A 20097-nucleotide genomic window follows, 5' to 3' on the forward strand; every position below is an offset into this window, starting at 1 on the left:
TTGGTAAAATAATGTAATGCTCTTGAGCTATCAATCAGGCTTGTGTTTGCCCTTAGTAGTGTAACCGACAAAACCAGTGCTAGCTGCCGAACTCAGCTAACGTTCTAGACTGAACAACTATTCACACGTCATCCCCACCCCCATGTGTCTGGCTTAAGAATGGCTCCTGGTGATGTGTGGCTGAAGAATAGCACCTGGTGAGTATAAAGATTGGGCAGTAACTGGGAGAACCTTTGCATATTGATCCACCAGCATGTCCTACCTTCCTAGGCCCAAACATGCTGCACGTATGCGATTCTTCTGTTGACCTCTATAGGCGGAGTTGATAATCATCTTGCCACCCCCTAGGCACCTGAATAAAAACCTTAGTAAATAGTCTGGAGTGTGACGAGAAACACTACAGAAACTCGTTAGAAAGGATGGAACCAACTGAAGAGGATATACTCAGTGTATATTACGTGTGGCTTAGAAAGACAGACAGACAGTCAGTCTCTCTCTCTTTCTCTCTCTCTCTCCCTCTCTCCTCTTCCTATTTAACTAAGTTGTATACCTTTAATGATGACAGAGTAATTTAAATAAGTAATTACAAAGAAGGGCAATCAAGAGCATGATGAATAAAACCAAACCTAGGGTACCCATATGGTGTAATTTAGACAAAAGCACCTCAGACATTTGGTGGTTTTTATTTACTTTTTGGGAGTGAGTATATATGGCTCATCTTATATCCTAGGCCTCAGCAAGAGGTCACCCATCTTTAGACATCTATCTCCTTTAAATGTTAAAACGCTTCAATATAAAACCCTGAACTAAAGATATAGTTGAGAATTTTCAACATGACTGATCTGCCTCAAAGGGCTCCCCCACCCCGCACCAGTACTTCAATTCATTACCAGGTGACCAGGCCTTCTGAAAAAAAAACAGAAGCTTCCTTGCATCTTGACATCTTATGCATTCAGCCTCGTATCTTCCTTCCACCTACCTCCCCGGTATGCAGATGTTTAAAAAAAAAATCGGTGCTTGGGAAAAAGCTTATTTGAAATATGCAATCTTAGTATCTTTTTATTCGTTGTTCGAGAGAAATGTTAATGGTAAATAGTCGATAACCTCAATTGAGGCTTTTAGGGTTGGTAAAATTGACTGTGTATAGTGTGTAAATAAATATATATTGCGAATCTTCATAATGAACGCTGTTATTTTGCCCACTGGGGGGCAGTGCTGATCCACACACAAACAGAATAAAACGGCAGACTGCTTAGACGAGAGTTGTCTGTTTGTAGGTACAGCCTATAGGAAGAGCATCGAGATTCCCCACCATTTCAGGGTCTTTGTACTTCTGGGGAGGAGGGTGGCAAAGAATGGTGATTGGCTCCATTTTATTCCCCAATAGGCGTTCATCGCCATGGTTTTTTTTTAGAATTGTATAACGTGTATCCTGCAGTTATAAGACCGCTAAAAATCTTTTCAGTTTTGGTCACTTGCGAGGGCAGTTAGATGTTGACTCTCTCCTATGCGTTCTGTGTCGACCTTTTACTGTTTACATCTAGGTATAGACATGTTTAAGAAGCAGTAAGTAATGTTTCCAGTTTTTTTCGAACCATGTATATACATGTTATGCATATATATATGTATATATGTATGTATATATGTATATATATATATATATATATATATATATATATATATATATATATATATATATATATATATATATATATATATATATATCCAACAGAGTTGCCTGTCAAAGGAGCAGCCTCTTGACAAGATGTTCAATTGCCAACATTTCTTTATTGGAGGGGTTACAACGAGGAAACCAGCAGCCATGCCTCCACAAGTGTAAGTTCAGCCTGACGCGTTTCGTGGTCTCTCCACTTTCTCAAAGGCCAAGGAACTGAAAGGCAGCAGCACAGCAGTTTTTGAGCACCACACCTGATAACAAACCTCCGCCTAGATGGGCGTGGCCACTCCTGTGGCCTCATGGTCTTCGTAGTGCCCAGTATTACTGCAGTGAGATGCTGTGCATTTTGCCCCGAATTCGTTCAATTAAAACACCTCAGTGGGCGGTGGGACACAGCTCGGGTCCCCGCTGACACAATCTTCCCCCAATATGCGTCTCCTGTCCCATTTGCAACGGCGTTTTAATGTCGTAGCTGGAATGCTGTGAACAGCACAAGGGCTCACTCCGCGGCACAGGCAGGCCGCCATAAATCCAACAGAGTTGCCTGTCAAAGGAGCAGCCTCTTGACAAGATGTTCAATTGCCAACATTTCTTTATTGGAGGGGTTACAACGAGGAAACCAGCAGCCATGCCTCCACAAGTGTAAGTTCAGCCTGACGCGTTTCGTGGTCTCTCCACTTTCTCAAAGGCCAAGGAACTGAAAGGCAGCAGCACAGCAGTTTTTGAGCACCACACCTGATAACAAACCTCCGCCTAGATGGGCGTGGCCACTCCTGTGGCCTCATGGTCTTCGTAGTGCCCAGTATTACTGCAGTGAGATGCTGTGCATTTTGCCCCGAATTTGTTCAATTAAAACACCTCAGTGGGCGGTGGGACACAGCTCGGGTCCCCGCTGACACAATCTTCCCCCAATATGCGGCTCCTGTCCCATTCGCAACGGCGTTTTAATGTCGTAGCTGGAATGCTGTGAACAGCACAAGGGCTCACTCCGCGGCTCAGGCAGGCCGCCATAAATCCAACAGAGTTGCCTGTCAAAGGAGCAGCCTCTTGACAAGATGTTCAATTGCCAACATTTCTTTATTGGAGGGGTTACAACGAGGAAACCAGCAGCCATGCCTCCACAAGTGTAAGTTCAGCCTGACGCGTTTCGTGGTCTCTCCACTTTCTCAAAGGCCAAGGAACTGAAAGGCAGCAGCACAGCAGTTTTTGAGCACCACACCTGATAACAAACCTCCGCCTAGATGGGCGTGGCCACTCCTGTGGCCTCATGGTCTTCGTAGTGCCCAGTATTACTGCAGTGAGATGCTGTGCATTTTGCCCCGAATTCGTTCAATTAAAACACCTCAGTGGGCGGTGGGACACAGCTCGGGTCCCCGCTGACACAATCTTCCCCCAATATGCGGCTTCTGTCCCATTCGCAACGGCGTTTTAATGTCGTAGCTGGAATGCTGTGAACAGCACAAGGGCTCACTCCGCGGCACAGGCAGGCCGCCATAAATCCAACAGAGTTGCCTGTCAAAGGAGCAGCCTCTTGACAAGATGTTCAATTGCCAACATTTCTTTATTGGAGGGGTTACAACGAGGAAACCAGCAGCCATGCCTCCACAAGTGTAAGTTCAGCCTGACGCGTTTCGTGGTCTCTCCACTTTCTCAAAGGCCAAGGAACTGAAAGGCAGCAGCACAGCAGTTTTTGAGCACCACACCTGATAACAAACCTCCGCCTAGATGGGCGTGGCCACTCCTGTGGCCTCATGGTCTTCGTAGTTCACTTTTGACTTACTGGTACAGTAGAGTGTTTCAAAGCAGGTTGCTATGGCAACTGGCAACGCAGTGTCGGGGAAGGGTTCCAAATAGGTTGTGGTTTGTTATTTTTAAACTATACTACTTTAGATCTAGCATAGTGTGTGAAGTATGCATTTTACAATTAACTACTATGATTGTATGTGATATGTAATTGAAAATATATACTAGTACTATTGTAAATGCTTCAATGGGCTCACATACGGAGTTGCAATAACATCGAAGATACACGGGGCCTCGCTGGGCGCCGGAATGGGGTGGCGACTCCACCCACAGACACTATGAGTTTCGGTTTCTTATCAGCACCCTGGGGTTAAAAAGAAATGACCTGTGAAAACTACTATAAGAAGGAGAACAAATGAAGGAAACTTTTTCATTTGCTTACGACATCAGTATCAGTGGAAAAAGAGAGGGAAAAATTGTCATTACATAGAGTAGAGTGGTATGGCGTGGAGTGATGTGATGTAGAGTGGAGTAGCATAGAATAGAGTTGCACAGAATACTATAATTGTGGGTGTAAATAGATAACATCTCAACAGACGAGGCAGAGCAGGTGAATGAAACAAAAGAAGCCATAACATTTCCCAAAAATGTTAATTGGTGGAAAGACGTGCTAATACATGCATTGTCATGAATTGATTAATTGTAAAGGAAACCCAGTGTAAAATAAAAGCATCTCTTTTGAAAGCAAGAAAGCATAATGTAAAATAAAAGTGCATTTTTTGTAAGCATTCTTCAAAATAAAAGTTCAACTTTTGAAAGCATTCTTCATCCTTGTTTTGTAATTACAGAGCATAATTTAATGTGCACTAGTGATGTCTCAATATTACTAAGATATAGTGAATGCAACAGAAATAAGAAGCTGTACTCCAGTGTTAAAAGCAGGAAACAAAGTGCATGTCCAGAAATTATACCAAAAGTCTTCTTAAAAAAAAAGTGGTTGCAAAAAGACGAAGAAGAGCATGTGTACTTGGTTCATGCTCCAGGGAGGAGCTAACACGAGAAATGAAAGGAAGCCTACAGGAGCTAAGCAATAGAACGTTTGCAAATCAGAGTGACTATGCCAACAACCAATCGTATACTGTAGGTGGGTTGAAAGCCAACTGAATAGTAAACAATATGCCTCGCAGCGTAGGGCATTCGCTGTGTAGCCGAGACCTAAAAGTCACATATTTCATCATGCAAACATAAGATGGTCCCAATAGAGGATCAGTAGGCTTCCTCTGAATGCCAAGTACAAAATAAATGTAATTAAAATACCAATGCGCATAGTGCCATTCTCATTAAAATATCTCTGCACCAGTTGAAAATGTATATTTTGCTTAAAGTGTTTGGCTATTTTCCAGGCAGAAGTGACATTCTCCATGAGGCTCTACATTGAAACTTTAGGATACATGAAAAATGGAAACGGCTGCATTCTACATTTCTTTCCTTTTTTGCCTAAATTGATTTCTAAAGCTGTGCTTTGTTGGTTGTCTCATGATGCTGGATCAGCCTGTCCGATCCAGGTCTTATTTACAGAGAACGATAAGTTAGGTAACATGTACACCAGGAGGCATGGAGTTCCCCAGCCCGGGACTGAATGCTTCGTCGAGGGCTATGGGAAAACCTGGATCAGTTAGGTTCCCTGGTTTGCTGATAAGGCTTAGGCAAAATCACTTGATATTTTTATTTTGGCAAGCCAATTGGATTCGAAACTGCAAGCAAATCTGCTGTTTTCACTGTTTTTGTATCAGTCTACCACGGATTGAGGAAAGATAAAGTAATTATATTATTGGTGATCACATAAAGTTAATTACACTAGCTGGTCCCTTGACCGTGCTTTTCAAGCCAACTTTCCCAGCATGGGAGTTTGTGTGTAGTACCTGCCACCAATAGAGCTAGGAGGATCGTGCAGGTGGCCATGGCACACAGACTTGTCTTGATTATGTCCTTAACTTCCCATCAACCTATCATCCAATATCCATTGTCTGGCACAGCTCCTTCTCCAGGGACTTTCTTGCTCTTGGGAACCTAAATGCTAGAGTTAGGTAGGGCTCTTTCCCCAGTGACCACTATAGTACTGTAGAGATGTTAGGCTGGCTTTTTCATTACTGTTTTAATTCACCTGATTTGAAAATGTATATCATGCAAACACATAGTTTCTCGCTTCACTATGAGCTTTTGATCATCTTGCACTAATGTTTATCAAGTTCTTACCATACTTATTTAGTTTACGTTCCAGTGCTCTCACTCCGGTTGTGCTACAATTTAATCTCGATTTCTTTCATCCTCATTGTTTGCTTGAGTAGGGTGTGAGGAGGGAGTGGAAGCACAGGCACACTGTCTGCCAATTTTCAAGCTTATTTTCAAATTTTTCTTTGTGAGAGCATTCTGTTCTTTAAACTAATCCCAGTGAGAGCCAACTGCTTTATCCAGGATAGCTGTTTTTGTGTTTTAAAATCTGTATAATCCAAGCCAATCCAAATTTCAATGACAGGATTGGTTAATGACTTTTATGTAAGGCCTAAGGCTCCATTAAGCAGTAAACCATTCCTCTCGGTAGTGTGATATAAAGTGCTCATTCAGCAAGTAATAGTGTGCCAGGAATTGCAGTAAAAGGGCAGCAGTTTACTTGAGGTTGTTTTTTGACGGTCGTCTGAATACTGGCCAGATGAAGCTATGGCGCGCAGTGTGTGTGTGTGTGTGTGTGTGTGTGTGTGTGGGGGGAAGTGGGGGGTGGGGGGGGGGGAAATTACACACCTTTGACTCAAAACAGGCACTTCTGGGAACATACGTAGAACTAAGGATTACTACCTCGCAACATCCGGTTCTTGTTGGGTATCTACTGGTTGGTAGTTCTCACCCTAGTTATGCTTTCCTCGCCTTTTTGTGGTATGGCTTCACAGTGCAGCCTTTGCCAGCAAATTAGGGGAGAATCACCAGGAGAGGGGCTTTGTCTCCATCCACTTGTTGGGAGCCAGGAGTACAAGTTTGATTAGGCAGAAGTTGTGTACTAACCCAAACAAAGTGCTGGCTCTCCACACAGCTGTGAACATTTTGTTTATTTTTTTTTAAAAAACATCAGCTTTAACTTTCAGGGGCACACACATCTCATTTTAATGGTATGGAAGTGTCTTAGATAACAAGATGATTTATTGTGTTTTCTCTGGCAGCAACACAGATGGGAGGAGGGCAGTCACCAACCTACATGGATTTTTAGGTCTGGCTTGTTAGTGCAACTGTCACCTGGCCTTTTAACATAAACAAATATTATTGTACAGTTTTGTACTTCCACAAAGTACATCCATTCCCATGCTATCTACTTGCAGTGCTTCCATTACCATACAAAAGTCTTGTAAAGCCAGACCTGTTGGCATTGCCAATGGTTGGTTGCAGTTTTCCCTATATGGTTCCCTTCACTAGTGTTAATTGAGTGGAGGTTCAAGCTGTTTGGTGATCCTGCTGTCTGTGCCCGCCTCGCCATTCTTTGGCTGTTTTCTGCAGGTCGCCAGCTTCCTTGACTTTTCCTGGTACCTATTAGAGCAGGGTACTGAGGCAGAATTGAAAATCGTAGGTAAACTAAAGTTGTCTCTTTTATAAGCGTATCATAATTCCGTAAAGACAACCACTGGTCTCTGATATTGTCCTTTGTATTCTAAAATTAAATCTAGAAAAGACAGCAAAGGCTAGTAATCACAGGAAGCAGTGTTCTGTTTTTCCCTTTCTGCCTTTTCCTTTGAGGAATCATAGTGAACTATCCTATAATATATTAGCACAGGTTATTGGAACCTGCAAGTGGACATTAGTGTTTTTTTTTAGCGGAGCCTTGCTGTGCAGATACTTGATCTTATATGTAATTTCGGCCACTGTTTGCGATCCAGCACCAGTGGCAGATCCCCTCTTGCGGATCCGCAAGAGCCCCACCACCGAATGAGAACTTACTGCACACTGATGAAATGAGGGTCCCCTAATGATCCTCAGTCACGGGTTGCTGGAAGCCTTTGTGATCCTTCCTTTTGGGAGTTGTGCCCTTGCATGGTCTCACCTACCCCTGGCTTGCTTGGGCCCTGTGACTCGCCCATACCCTCACAATGAAACATATGAGCAATCAATGAATTGTCTTATTTACAGAGGTAGAAATTGGTGGCCTCATTGGCTCAGAAATTTTCATAATCATACACCGGAATGCAGTACTAACTAGGAAGTCAGGATTGTCAAAGCTGCACCTGTCATGCCTAAGCAAATTAGTCTTGTAGCAGGGCAAATAGCACTAATGTGTGTACTTTGGTGGTACTAAGACGCCATAACTAAGCACTTCAGGGTTCATCACGCAAACATTGATGGTGGTGCTGTTCTCCTCATCACATAACAAGAGCTTTTTATTTTACTGACTGCAACTTTTGGTGTTGTAGTATGAAATATAGCTCGTATGTGTTAGCAACATATTCCAATCTTCTGAGACATCTAGCCACATATGGGTACTTTTTCTTGAAGAGTTAATGTGGACACCATCTATAGCATTCATGTACACTGTAAAAATTGAGGATTGGCGCGAGTGAATCCACTATCTAATATTTTTAGATGGACACCATCACCTTTAGCCTGAAACGAAGGTAGAAAAGAACGATATCATATTTAATACATGCCTAGTAGGTCAGGCTAAGCACTTGCCTAGCTAGGCCTACGTTTGATCGGGCACCAGCCTTCTGTGAGCCACCAGATGCCCCATTCGCAATTTGTGTCTGTATCCATCATTTTGGGTATTTTGTTGAGGCACTGAATCGAACAGGCAGTGCAAGAGAGTGGATGCCATGTTGTCAAGAGACTGCCACCTATCTTCCAGCTTTAGAAATCAATTTGCCTTTCCTTTCCTCTTTTTCTACTCTTACTGTGTGAGTAGGAAATCTCAGACAGAGCCTCTGCAACTGTAGCAAGTAGGTCTAGTCGCAAACTAGGCCTCGATGGCAGACAGAATCTTATCTTTTGTGCTATTGAACCAGTGCTGGAATTGTACAAAATGTTGGTCCATGAACCCATAAAGGGTCAAGGTGTGGTAGAGGAAAGGTGGTGGAGTCATGGATGGGGAAAGCTTGAAATGCAGAGTCTGACAGTCACCTCATACACAATCTGCTGTGAAGAAATTGTCAACAAGGACAAACGTGACAGAGCTTCTCTGGGAATTAAGAGAGTCTTGTTAGTACAGACAACCCCAATCACTCCATTACATTTTATATCTTGACTTTGTGTTTCTCCCGAATTTTCACCCTAAACATATAGGGGCCGATTATGATGGCGGACGGACCTGAGTCCGTCCGCCACCCCGGAGTAGGAGGGACCGTCCGCAGGGGCAGCGGCGGTCCCTCCGTGCAAATTAGGATGTGACCGCCACCCTGGCGGTCACATCCTGTATTTTTAACATTGCGGCGGGTGCTGCTTGAAGCAGCACCCGCCGCAATGTTAAAAATGTAAGCTGTGCATTTGCATGCACAAAGCGGCAGGCACCGCGCGGTGCCTGCCGCTTTGTGCACGCAAATGCAGGGGGGTACCATAGGTACCCCCATGTGTACCCCCCACCTCACTTCACCCCTGGGGGCCCGCAACGGGCCCCCAAACACAAATCCGTATGCCTTTGCACAGCGGAAATGTTGCCGTGTAAAGGCATTGTACTCCAGACATCCTAATATGGCTGGCGGTGTCTGATGGACACCGCCAGCCATGTTATTGCTTTTCCGCCACGGTCGGAAGGCGACCGCGGCGGAAAAGCTGCGGACGGAATGCCAGACCCACCAGCCATCCTAATATGGTGGTGGGTCTTTTGAGGCTCCGCTGCGGTTTTCCCGCATCCACCGGGCCAGCGGTGGCTTCCGCCGGCCCGGAGGATGCGGGAAAACCGCAATCATAATAGGCCCCATAATGTCTACAAGTATAGATGGTATTTGATTTCTACACCTTTTAACCCTCACATTGTCAAGAAATGTGTACACACTTGTATGATTTGTAGTATGTGTGCGTGATGCTAATCGCTCTGACATCGTACACTGGGATGAGTTGTGCAATAAAAGAACGAAATAAAAAATAAATTAGTAGTTTACAGTTGAATACTTTTTAGTGTAATTGCTCATACAAACTGATGAATCTTGCATTCTTACAGTGCTTGCACATCTCTTACATAGGATAGGGGGTTAAACAAAGTCAAAAACCTGCCATCAAGTCATTGTGAAGTGATAAGCTATGCTCCTTTGTTCCCTTCCATTGCAGAGGAATCTAGGTGTTCGGCTCCAGAGGGCTTTCAGCCAGGATGATGCTTGAACAAAAGAAAGGCTGATGGCCCTTTAATTCAGGCATTTGTTTGTGGCTGACTGGAAATGAGGAAAAGAAAGCGCCTGCAGGTTGCTGCCCTGAACTGAATGCCGACAGCGTGCAGGCGCTGCTGAAGTGTGTCCTGTGTCGAAAAATTACATCAGACCAAATTCTGCCTATTTCCCTGAGTCAGCCGGATCTCAGATTTTGCCTAGAAATAGCTGACGAAACAGGAATCTGGTGGGATCCCCCTACTTTCCAGCACTGGTCAGAAGATAAAAGAGTGCCCCTTGCTGTATGGCAGCCGTCTCCTAACCCAAGCATGATAATTCATTTGCCTTCTGCCCCTTTGCTGCTTGGCCGGTTTTGTGCTTGCCTGAAACGCAACAGTGTTTGCCGGAGAGTCTACAAGATCCATAATTCAAGAAATCACATTGCTCTTGAGACTATCACTGAGTAAATTGTCTACACCGCAGCATATGCCCTTGGAATATAGGGAGGTTCTTCTCCCCTCCCACACCTGGCCTTTAAGTTGCCAGAAGGTTTTGTCTTGACTGCACTTTGCTGCTAATTCCGTGCTCTTCTTTAAAAACATTTTTAATTTAAATTGTGTGAGGTGCGGGCCTCTCAGACTATAGGGTGGAAAGGAGACCTGTTATTTTATTTCCTCTGACGTCACCTCTAATAGCATGGGACAGTATCTTTGGTATTTAGTCCCTAACATTAAACTTTGCCTTCTATATGTCGCAATAAACCTAGTCTGGTGAGGTCGATATTCGTTGCTTGTTTGGTTCCCGATTATGTATTCCTTACCCCTTTTTCCCATTTCCCCACTACCTTCCGTGCCCCATTTGATGTGTGTCTTGGCTATGCTATGCGCCAATAACCCATGTTATTGTGTATTCACTGTGTGTCTCCTATGTCACACATGGCTCCTGTAACTGATGTAATTTTGTAACTTGTAACTCGATGATCCTTATGTAAAGCGCTCTGATACCTCCGGGTCTAGCCAGCGCTATATAAAACTATGCAAATAAATAAATACATAAATTGCTGTTTCAGTGGTGCCAAACAAACACACTGAGGCCGCTTCCTGCCCAGTGCAAGCACGAGTGTTCAGCGGACCCCAGAGGGGACGAGGGCTCTCTGGCTTTAGAAGACAGAGCGGGATTGTTAAACAGCATTCTTTCCGGCAGCAGTCTCGCACATGACTCTAATCTGTTCCCAAGCCACACTTCCTCCACTTCCTGGCATGCACACAGCAGTGGCTGTCTGAATCAAATCCTTCTAATCCCGTGTATTTAAATGTTTGAAATGATTTCTGCCAGCATGGCACGCGGTTTGTGGCGGCTGCAAGTGGATAGGGGCACATGCCAGGCCAATTAGCGGAGTGTCGCAGCTCATCCTGTGCCTTGTACACTTTGCCCTATTCACAAAAGTAGTTTGGGGACTGGACGTCCAGGGGAATACTCTTTCTCTCCATTTTCAACCGCTTATTTTCTTTCTTTTTTTAGGCCTCTGTCTAGAAAAGCTGTCCAGTTCATCTCCCGCCATCAACCAGAATGTGGACCGCGACAAGGAAATCATTTTGTGCTATGAGAAGGCGGGGGACATTGCAATGCTCTACCTGCAGGAAATGGAGAGGGTGAGTGGGGAACACAAAACTGTGCATAAAATGTTGTAACCATGCTTTGTCATGGTAATTTTCCTGAAATAACAATCCTTTATATTTATTAATGAAAACGCAGCTGGGCCGTTTGTACAATGTATCCACTAAGTCAATTTCCAAATTAGGTGCATTTCCAAAGCAAGGTCACAGGTTTGTTCAGGTTATAAGGTGAAGCATGGACCAATATTCAGCATTCAGTATGTTCGTAACAGATTAAACTAGATATAGTTTTTCTTGGTGTTGTTTTTTGTACAAAATATATTAAACAAGTACAGAATTGCACTGGAGTTATTTTTTAGTGGCACACGGTGGAATCGCATAGTGTATACCGAGACCACTTATCGGGGAATGGACTCTGCAGTGGACCAGTGTAACACATGGACGTCCGTCTTTCACCCAGCACATGCTTGCCGCAGCCGCAGGAATGGGAGGCTATTCATCTTTTGGTCTGGTCCGCAGCCTCGTTGTCAGACTCTCAGGATTGCCTCTTGCAGTCTCTACCAATGTGCAGCATTAATACAATTCTAATCACATGCAGGCTGTACCTTCCCACATTCATTGGACGCCAACTTGAATCTCATATGGGGCACAAATGAAGCAACTACACCTCTAAATTCAGGGGGCCATTAGGTCCTCCACAAGTAACTCAACAAGATAGGGGAGCGTCACCTATTTCCCTACAAAAATTCCACTCCAAAGATACTCCTACTCTGGAACCTCCACAACCATCTACCCAGCACAAAAATTTGCTCTGTAGCAACAGAGATGAGTGGCCTCTCTTAACGGCAATGTTCCCTGCCTCCATTATGGGCACATTTCTAACAGGAATGAGCATTATGACTTTCTATTACATATAAGAACCTAAATCACGTTTACATGAGCAAGATATGAGAGTAGTGTGGGTGAGAACCGCAACAGCCATATGAAAGCCTTGATTTTGGGAAGCGGGAGAAGATGGGTTAGGATATACATTAATAGTGTCTACTAACTACTGGGATTTTATCCTATCTCTGTTCCAAAGTACAACAGTTGGTTATACAGGTTTGTTTAAACAGATTTTGTACCCTGTTTTCATAAGCTCACTCAAAGCTTACTTGAAGTATTATCCAAAGTATCTGTATCTGTAGCCCTAGCCTCTGAACCATCAGTGGCTGCATTTTATGAACAACTTATGGCGCTATGCCCTATACTGATGGACGATAGAACACAATAGTCAACTTTCCATTTGTGTATGATGACTAAGAAATTTACGGCTATAGCCCCTTCTCTTTCTGGAGTGTATCCCATTCTCTGATGGAAATACTTCCAAGGCTTAACTCAATTACTAGTCCTAAATCCCGTAGCCTTACTAGCTTCTCTTATTGGCCCCCTAGCCATGTGCTTTCTGCGTTGTGTGCATCCCTTGTTTTCTTTCCTGTTGTACCTGCCATTTGGCATCCATGCAATTTGGATTGAATAATACCCCCTCCATTGTCCTTCCGCCCGAGTACTATAGCTGTGCCATAAATTACTTGTGTACCCACTAGTCTGAGACTTTTTTCACGCACCACTGTAGCTCAACGTCTAACCATTGATGATCCAGTACACAGCATGAATGTCAGGACTTATTTTGCAGGTTCGACCTGTGACCTGTTGAGCCACTTAAATTGCCCACTGAGTGCGCCTGATTGTCCTTTTAAGAAACTGTTGACTAATCTCCTGCTTCTAATTAAGAGTTTCTTTCCAGCCTTGCCGCCACATGGCTCATCGCACCACTTGCCCGCTACATTTTAAGCAGGAGGAACATGCCATTTATTGAGGTTCAAGATCCTCAGACCTGTCCTGTCATTTACGTCTGTGGCAGGACCCTCACCAAAAGAGGAAATATCCAATTGACAACCAATTGACAAAATGGGGAAACAATCATATGTAGTTCTAGAGAAAACTTGGTCTGGAAATAGACTAGCCATCAATGTACTTTCAAGCTTGTTTCATTAGCATATCAGTAAAGGCTCGCTCAATGGAGTCATAGGACACCTTACATGACTATTAGCATTTTTAACATGTTATGATCTTTAAGAACCTTATCAGGAACACAGAGGAGCTTCTGGTGCATGCAGAGGGCTAGAAGCAACTGTGGGCAGACCACAGCCCTGCATTGGAGAGAGTTTCCATATGTGCTGGCCCACACACAAATATTGCGCTTAAAAGTAAAAAATCAATGTATAAGTTACAAGAAGCACCGGAGAAAATACGCTCTCCACACTGTAAAGAATACTGATTTATCTAACTTAAACATAATTGTATAAGCTGTACTGGCATTAAATAGGAAACTGAGCATTTAGTGCATCAGCACAGTGATCGCACAGTAGTTTACACCTGGAGCACCAACAACTGACCCAACTCAAATCAGTTGTCCCATTTCACAGAAGCAGCTGGCAGTGGCTATATCAGAAACGTTAAGGAGCCAGAATTACATGCATTTCAGCGAAACAATATAATACACCCTTCCACTTGATAATACACAACCCAAGTGGAAAAATGATAAGAAAGTTTCGTACAAAAACGCAAAGAGAAACTATAATAGTACAAGTTGGAAATATTACTCCGAGAAATGTATATACAATTCTTGAGCCTCGTAGACGGCACTCTATTCTTTTCCTTAAGGTTGACTCTGGAGGCAATGGATTCCCCACTGTTGTCTTCGCCTGTAGAAGGCACAGCCTTCTTGAAATGACACATGCGGCACATACTGAGAAATCCTTCCATATCATGCAATAGTAACTGAGGCCTATTGTCTTAAATCACGGTTTCTGCATACCTCTCCCTGGCGAATATCGCCTTCGAAAAATTCAGCGACGGATGTGATGGTTCTATGTGGTGGAAACTTGACTCTTGACATCACTCATTAAAATATATTTTTCCAGTACCGCATGTCGTCTTTCTGTATTGCACAGGTCCTAGAAGCAAATGCCACATTCCAACAATTTGTGACAGCACTCACCCAATGCCATATTTAGTGACACCCACAATGACGATGCATTTCTTTACCGCACAGAATGATTTAAGGGTGGAAATAATAATAATAATAGGGGGATTTATAGAGCGCATGGTGACGCCTACGGCGTGTCCCCGCGCTGAAGATCCTAGTACTAGCAGGAGAGGTGGAGAGGAGGGTCACTATTGGGTGTAAAGGAATGTTTTAAGTTTAGCTCTGAAGATGGACTCTGAGGGTTCCAGGCGAAGCGCCACAGGGAGTTTATTCCAGCTGGACGCGGCCAGGTACCTGAAGGACCTGCCACCCATCCTGGCCTTGGACACTTTTGCAAGTAGTTTCACTATTAATCTGATCAGAAGTTTCTTGCTATCTCTCACGCCACACAAGTTCCGCATTTTTCTCTCAGTGGCTCCATCCTCTCTGTAAAGTTCATGACAGACTAGTTGCGATACTCACAGAGTCCCGCAAAATACAGCCTTTTCCTCTATTATCAGGTACTAGAGCTTTCAAGGTTGCTTCCGCAGGAGATTTTTTTGGACCAGTCTGTCATCAGACAGAGTGTTACCCACATATCCCACTTAGACATAAAATAATTAGCATGTGTATTCTTCAACATTAGCCCACTCTCTTCCAGTCTTCCACACACTTCTCTGACGTGACTCCGATAATCAGGTTCATTCTTGGAAAATCCCATAATCAGGTTCATTCTTGGAAAATATCAGAATATTGTTTTGGAAACTTTCACAAAACGTTCAATATGGTACAAATTGCCCTCTGGAAAACTACAGCTACAGAGGCTAATCCAAACAGCATTTTCCTAAATTGGTACTGTCCTTGTGATGTCAGAAAGCAGTCAAAGGCCTGGACACCGGTTCAATACTCTCTGGTGTTAAACAGAAAACAAGTCTAATGTGGAAAACGCAGTGTCTCTTTTGAATTGGGTAGCAACGAACCACTATAGTGGTACAGAGAGTTCTAAAATCCACACATACTCTCGATCTTTCCTAAGGCCAAAGCCTTAAAGAGACCTTTTACTAGGATTCAGTTTACTTAAAAATCTCTTGCATGACACGTGCCTCCTTCATCTTAAAATTCTGTCATACATTTATTGGTTCTGTTCTTAATCCTTGTTTAACAGGCTGTGCCATTTCGCAAAGTCATACTTTGGGAAAAACCCTTCCGTTCACTCAATTTATCTTAAAACGTCAGAAACATGTTTCACAATCCAACCTTTCCCCACTTGTTGATATAGTACTAAGACTTGTTTGCTCCGGGGATTCAAAATGATGCCTAGTTTGCATTGATCTTTCCATCCTAAAACATTTATACCTTCAACTGCCACATACATTTTTATTCGCACTTCTCTACCTCTGAATTCTAGACTATCTTTACTATGTACAATAATGTCTCTACTGTTCCCATCAAACCCCACATGTACTATATCAGATTGCTCCAAAGAATAGCTTACAGTTATGAAGGTGCATCAAGAGCCTGAGCCTGCCATTAACTGTACAGTTCTACCCAACATCCCTAGATTACACTTTATTGGGCCCTTCACTTCTACCTCACAATTTTAGGCTTTCACCTCAGTCAAAGCCAAAATATCACCCTTTATTTCACTTGCATCTTGTTTACACTCACACCTATAACACATTTATATCCCTCCTTTTATTCACACAAACCAATTCATCAGTACCAATGGCACTCCCTCCTCCATATAGACAGCATCAACTTTTTTGATCTATTCATCACCTTGGCTTGAGCAATGGCATCTGGAAGTTTTGAATCTCCCAGAATCCACAGCTCTTCCTGGATTCGTTTGCTTCCGATATGCATAAGGATTGGGGGCTCTTATTGATTCAATAAGTCAAGTTGGGGGAGAATGAACCACTTGTCCTGTGTTCCCAGGGTGTAGGATAACGTGGGAGGGACCATCGTTGTAAAAAACCCTCATATGCGGACACAGGCGTCGGGCGGTAAATCTTGGTTCTCCGCCATTCAGTGCCGCAACAGCATTATCATTGGGTCTTTTCATTTGTACGTTATTCAGACCTCCACATGGAGGAAGACCAACTAGAATGACAGTAGTGGCCAGAGATAAAAAGAGGGCGTGTTGGTTCTCAGGTGAGTGTGAAGTAAAATTCCTTATGCCAAGTCTCTTGTGTTTTTATTCTGTATATCACTGGTATAGGAAACTAAAAACAATGACGTACGTTTTTAGACCTAGTTACTGGCCTATCGCACTAGTGAAAGTGGTCAACATGTTTCAGCCTCCTGGTAACTCTAGAGGCTTTCATCAGGACCAATCGATTAAGAGCTTGTTGTGGCTCCTAAGTGTGGAAAAGTGGTTTACTCAACACCTTTTGTAGTGGATGGGCAGATCTGTTGTATCTGTACCATAAATCATTATGATTATGGCGACATCGGGGAATCAGCGAGCCTGTAGAACCTGTTGAGGTGCTGCCGTCAGGAGGACTTGTGCTGGCTCTAGTCCCTCGGGGAGGCTGAAACATGTTAACCGCTTTCACTAGTGGCCCCATACTGCACACAGGCCTCTGCCTGCATGCAACAGGAAAAATAAAACGACACTAAGGATACGTTATTGTCATTTTATTTTTTATTTTTGCGTGGTGGGGCAACGCTCCTCCGCCTTAGCGGAGGAACTGCCACTGGCCAAGTGCACACCAGAACATTCAGTCAGCTTAAAGTAGGCATTGTTTGCATGTCAGTAAATATATCAGCTACCACCCAAAAGTATTAGATGTCAATCAAAAGGGTAATCAAAGTTTTCAGTCTCAAAAAGGCGACGTGGAGGGCGTTTATAGTTGGATGGCAACGTGGCACCTATCAGGAATCTGTAAGGAATGCCCAATTTTAAAGGCGGACCCTTTGCTGTTATTTTAACTGGCATCCCTGCTTAACACGAGATTGCCATTAAAACCATAGCAGTTCTAGACAGAAGTTTTTTTACATTTTCACTGGTTACAATGTATTTTTCCCGCAGTCTGTGCCTGAAGGAGAGAGAATGCAGGCTGCGAGAACAGTACATTGTATCCCTAGAGTCCTTACAGGACGCTTTCGCACAAGAGCGACTTGGCCCGCAGCAGGAACCCATTGGTGATTCATTCTTCACTGGCCACCTAGAACCCAAAGCACTTATTGTGCAAAGTCAAAAGTGTTTAGGAAACGCTGGCCCAGTTTACACCTTCTTATGAGATGCACAAAAGTTTACCTTAAATTGGTGACCACATTCCCAGGAGAGCAATCTGTTCCCAGGACCCTCCTAGTGGGAAGCATGTATGGGTTGTTGAGTCACTGCCCTATGCTTTGAGACACTTGTGTGTTCTTCTTATGACCTCACATATTGCATCCCTAATGACCTCTTGTATGACACCATTGATATCTTGACTGCGACATCTGAAATTAAATCATTGATGACAACACTGTGCATGGCGTGGGCACAAGTTATAGTTACTTTAGGCCACAAGTTATAGTTACTTGAGCTACTATAACTGGTGAATTTCAGTGGTTTTGGTCACTTAACTTTAATGTCCCTTTAACCTAAGTTTTTTTTGTCAATATAGATATAAATTCAACATACACATACATATAATTTTATATATATATATATATATGCCCTGAATCCCTGGTTGTGTGGCGCTTGGAGAGGGTCCTGGGCCACGCTAGGGCTAGGTGCCCAATTATCTGCCGCTCTGAAGTTCTGTCCTGCGATGGAGGGGCGCCGTGACCATGATATGAGAGATTCCTCTGCAGCGACCCTACCATCAATGTGCTGGCAGTCGCGAGTTGAGAGGATTCCCAGCTAGTTGTATCTGGGGGCTGCTGGCTAGGCCGGGACGAGGCCCTGATTGAGGCCTGTGGAGTATGTAGCCTAGATGCTTGGACCAAACGCCGACTAAGTGCTGATTAGGGTGGCTGCCCCGAAACACCAGCCCCCCCCCCCCCCCCCCCCCCCACGCAGTAGTTCTGACAGGTAAACATACTGCCTGTGAGTCTGCTGGCACTGCATGTGCAGGAGCCGTGCCCATGCTGCTGATGAGTATGTGACCAGAGGTCCTCCGGAAGATGACAGTGAATGCCTGGGCCACCCCGGGGAAGCTCTAGGCTCTGATTTAGCTCTGGTGCCCTCACTCCAGATACACCCAATTTGAATTGTATGGTGGCCCTGGGGCCCTTGAGGAATGTATCAGGCAGCGGGGATCGGCTGTCCAGAGTGTCCTTGGCACTGCACCCTTCCCCTGTGATCTGCACTGTGTCCTCTCCACTGGCCAGCAGGACTAGCAAGATACTGGGCGCACTGTGGGGCCCTGAGCCACAAGTGATTTTTGGTCCATAGCTGTGTGGAAGCCCTTCTTTCCCAGTTCCTGCACCCTCAGTGTGCCCTAACTCTGGGGAAATGCGCCCCAGTCTCCTGGTATTATGGATTATGGCCTCTCACCGGGGGTATAACTTGGGGAACAGTGACTTAGTGGGGACAGAATAATTCTGGACCACTGCTTGGGCTCACATTGATGCTGCTGGTCTGCTTGGCTCGATTTATGGAGCGCGTTGGGGGTACTGTTGATGCGAGCCTGCTGCCTGAACCTGATGAGTGTGGCGCCACCGGTCAGCCCCGCCTGAGAGAATGTCTCCAAGGAGGGAGGGGGTTGGGGGGGTGGGCACCACAGTAGACTATCCCTGCTCCAGCATAATTGGGGTGAATTGCTGTGGTTTGCAGTGTGTGAGGATTGCACCCTCTGCCTGCGTGGTGGAGAGAAGCCCTGTTGCCTGTCCCATACCCGCTCCACCTGGCCACGCTTATGGAGGTCAGGAAGCTAGACTGTTGAAGGTGGTGGCGTCCCCTCAGGGGAACCTGCAGGTCCCAGTGGTAAGGAGGACGTGTTTGAAGGTGCAGATGATGGGCTCCTGAATAGAATATCGACTCTCCTGTCGCCATGGGGAAGGACAAGCTGATAAAACCTGACCAATCTAACAAGATTGTGAACTATGCGCACATGAATGAAACTCAACGGCTCACCCAAGGACAGTGTGTATAAGGGACCGGTGGGTGAAGATGGAATGGTGACAACCCTCGCTCAAACGCTAACAGATCTAATGATGATACAAAGCTCCAGGGACAAACTGGTTACCAAAATAGATTCAGTCACAATCAGTGTCACACTGCTTCATGCTGATCTATGGATGGTTGTGGATAGAGCTCTTGCCCTCCCACTGAAACCAGGTGCCCCTCCAAGAGCCATGATCGCCCGTCTGTTCAATTTCCAGGATTGAGACTCTATTCTCCAGCATGTCCGGATACAGCGTCCTCAGTTGTTCGATGGCAAACCCATTTCAAGCATTCCTGACTATACACAAATATTCCAAGAATAGCAAAAACCTTTCATAACAGTAAAGAAACGAATGAGAGACTTGAACCTGAAGTACAGCCTAATTTTCTCTGTGAAACTATGTGTTTTCCACGGCGGTAGAGTCCTCGTTTTCTTTAACCTGGGGAGGCCTGTTAGTGGACACTCTGTGTAGCAATGGAAACTGAGCCACTGGCAGAGGGAACTGTACGAGGGCGAGCACTCAGAGAAGATCCTCCTGCATCCGTTGAAGGAATAGCCGCAGAAGAAGTCTGGTGTGTTTAGATGGCACCCTCTGCAACACCGAGGCCTTCCCAGACTCAAG

At 44.6% G+C, this 20097-nt stretch overlaps 1 protein-coding gene across 4 annotated transcripts in view; it reads left to right on the forward strand.

Moving 5' to 3' along the window:
• The window catches only part of TTC7B (tetratricopeptide repeat domain 7B), a 1385350-nt gene that overhangs the window by 259305 nt on the left and 1105948 nt on the right, over nucleotides 1–20097 (forward strand). For all 4 annotated transcript variants that reach the window (XM_086937670.1, XM_086937667.1, XM_086937668.1 and 1 more), the window contains exon 4: nucleotides 11275–11405. In XM_086937670.1, coding sequence (XP_086793796.1) covers nucleotides 11275–11405 — 131 coding nt within the window. The remainder of the gene's footprint in view (nucleotides 1–11274; nucleotides 11406–20097) is intronic.

The sequence above is a fragment of the Lissotriton vulgaris genome, chromosome 9 (genome assembly GCF_964263255.1).
Source record: "Lissotriton vulgaris chromosome 9, aLisVul1.2, whole genome shotgun sequence".
Lineage (NCBI taxonomy): Eukaryota > Metazoa > Chordata > Amphibia > Caudata > Salamandridae > Lissotriton > Lissotriton vulgaris.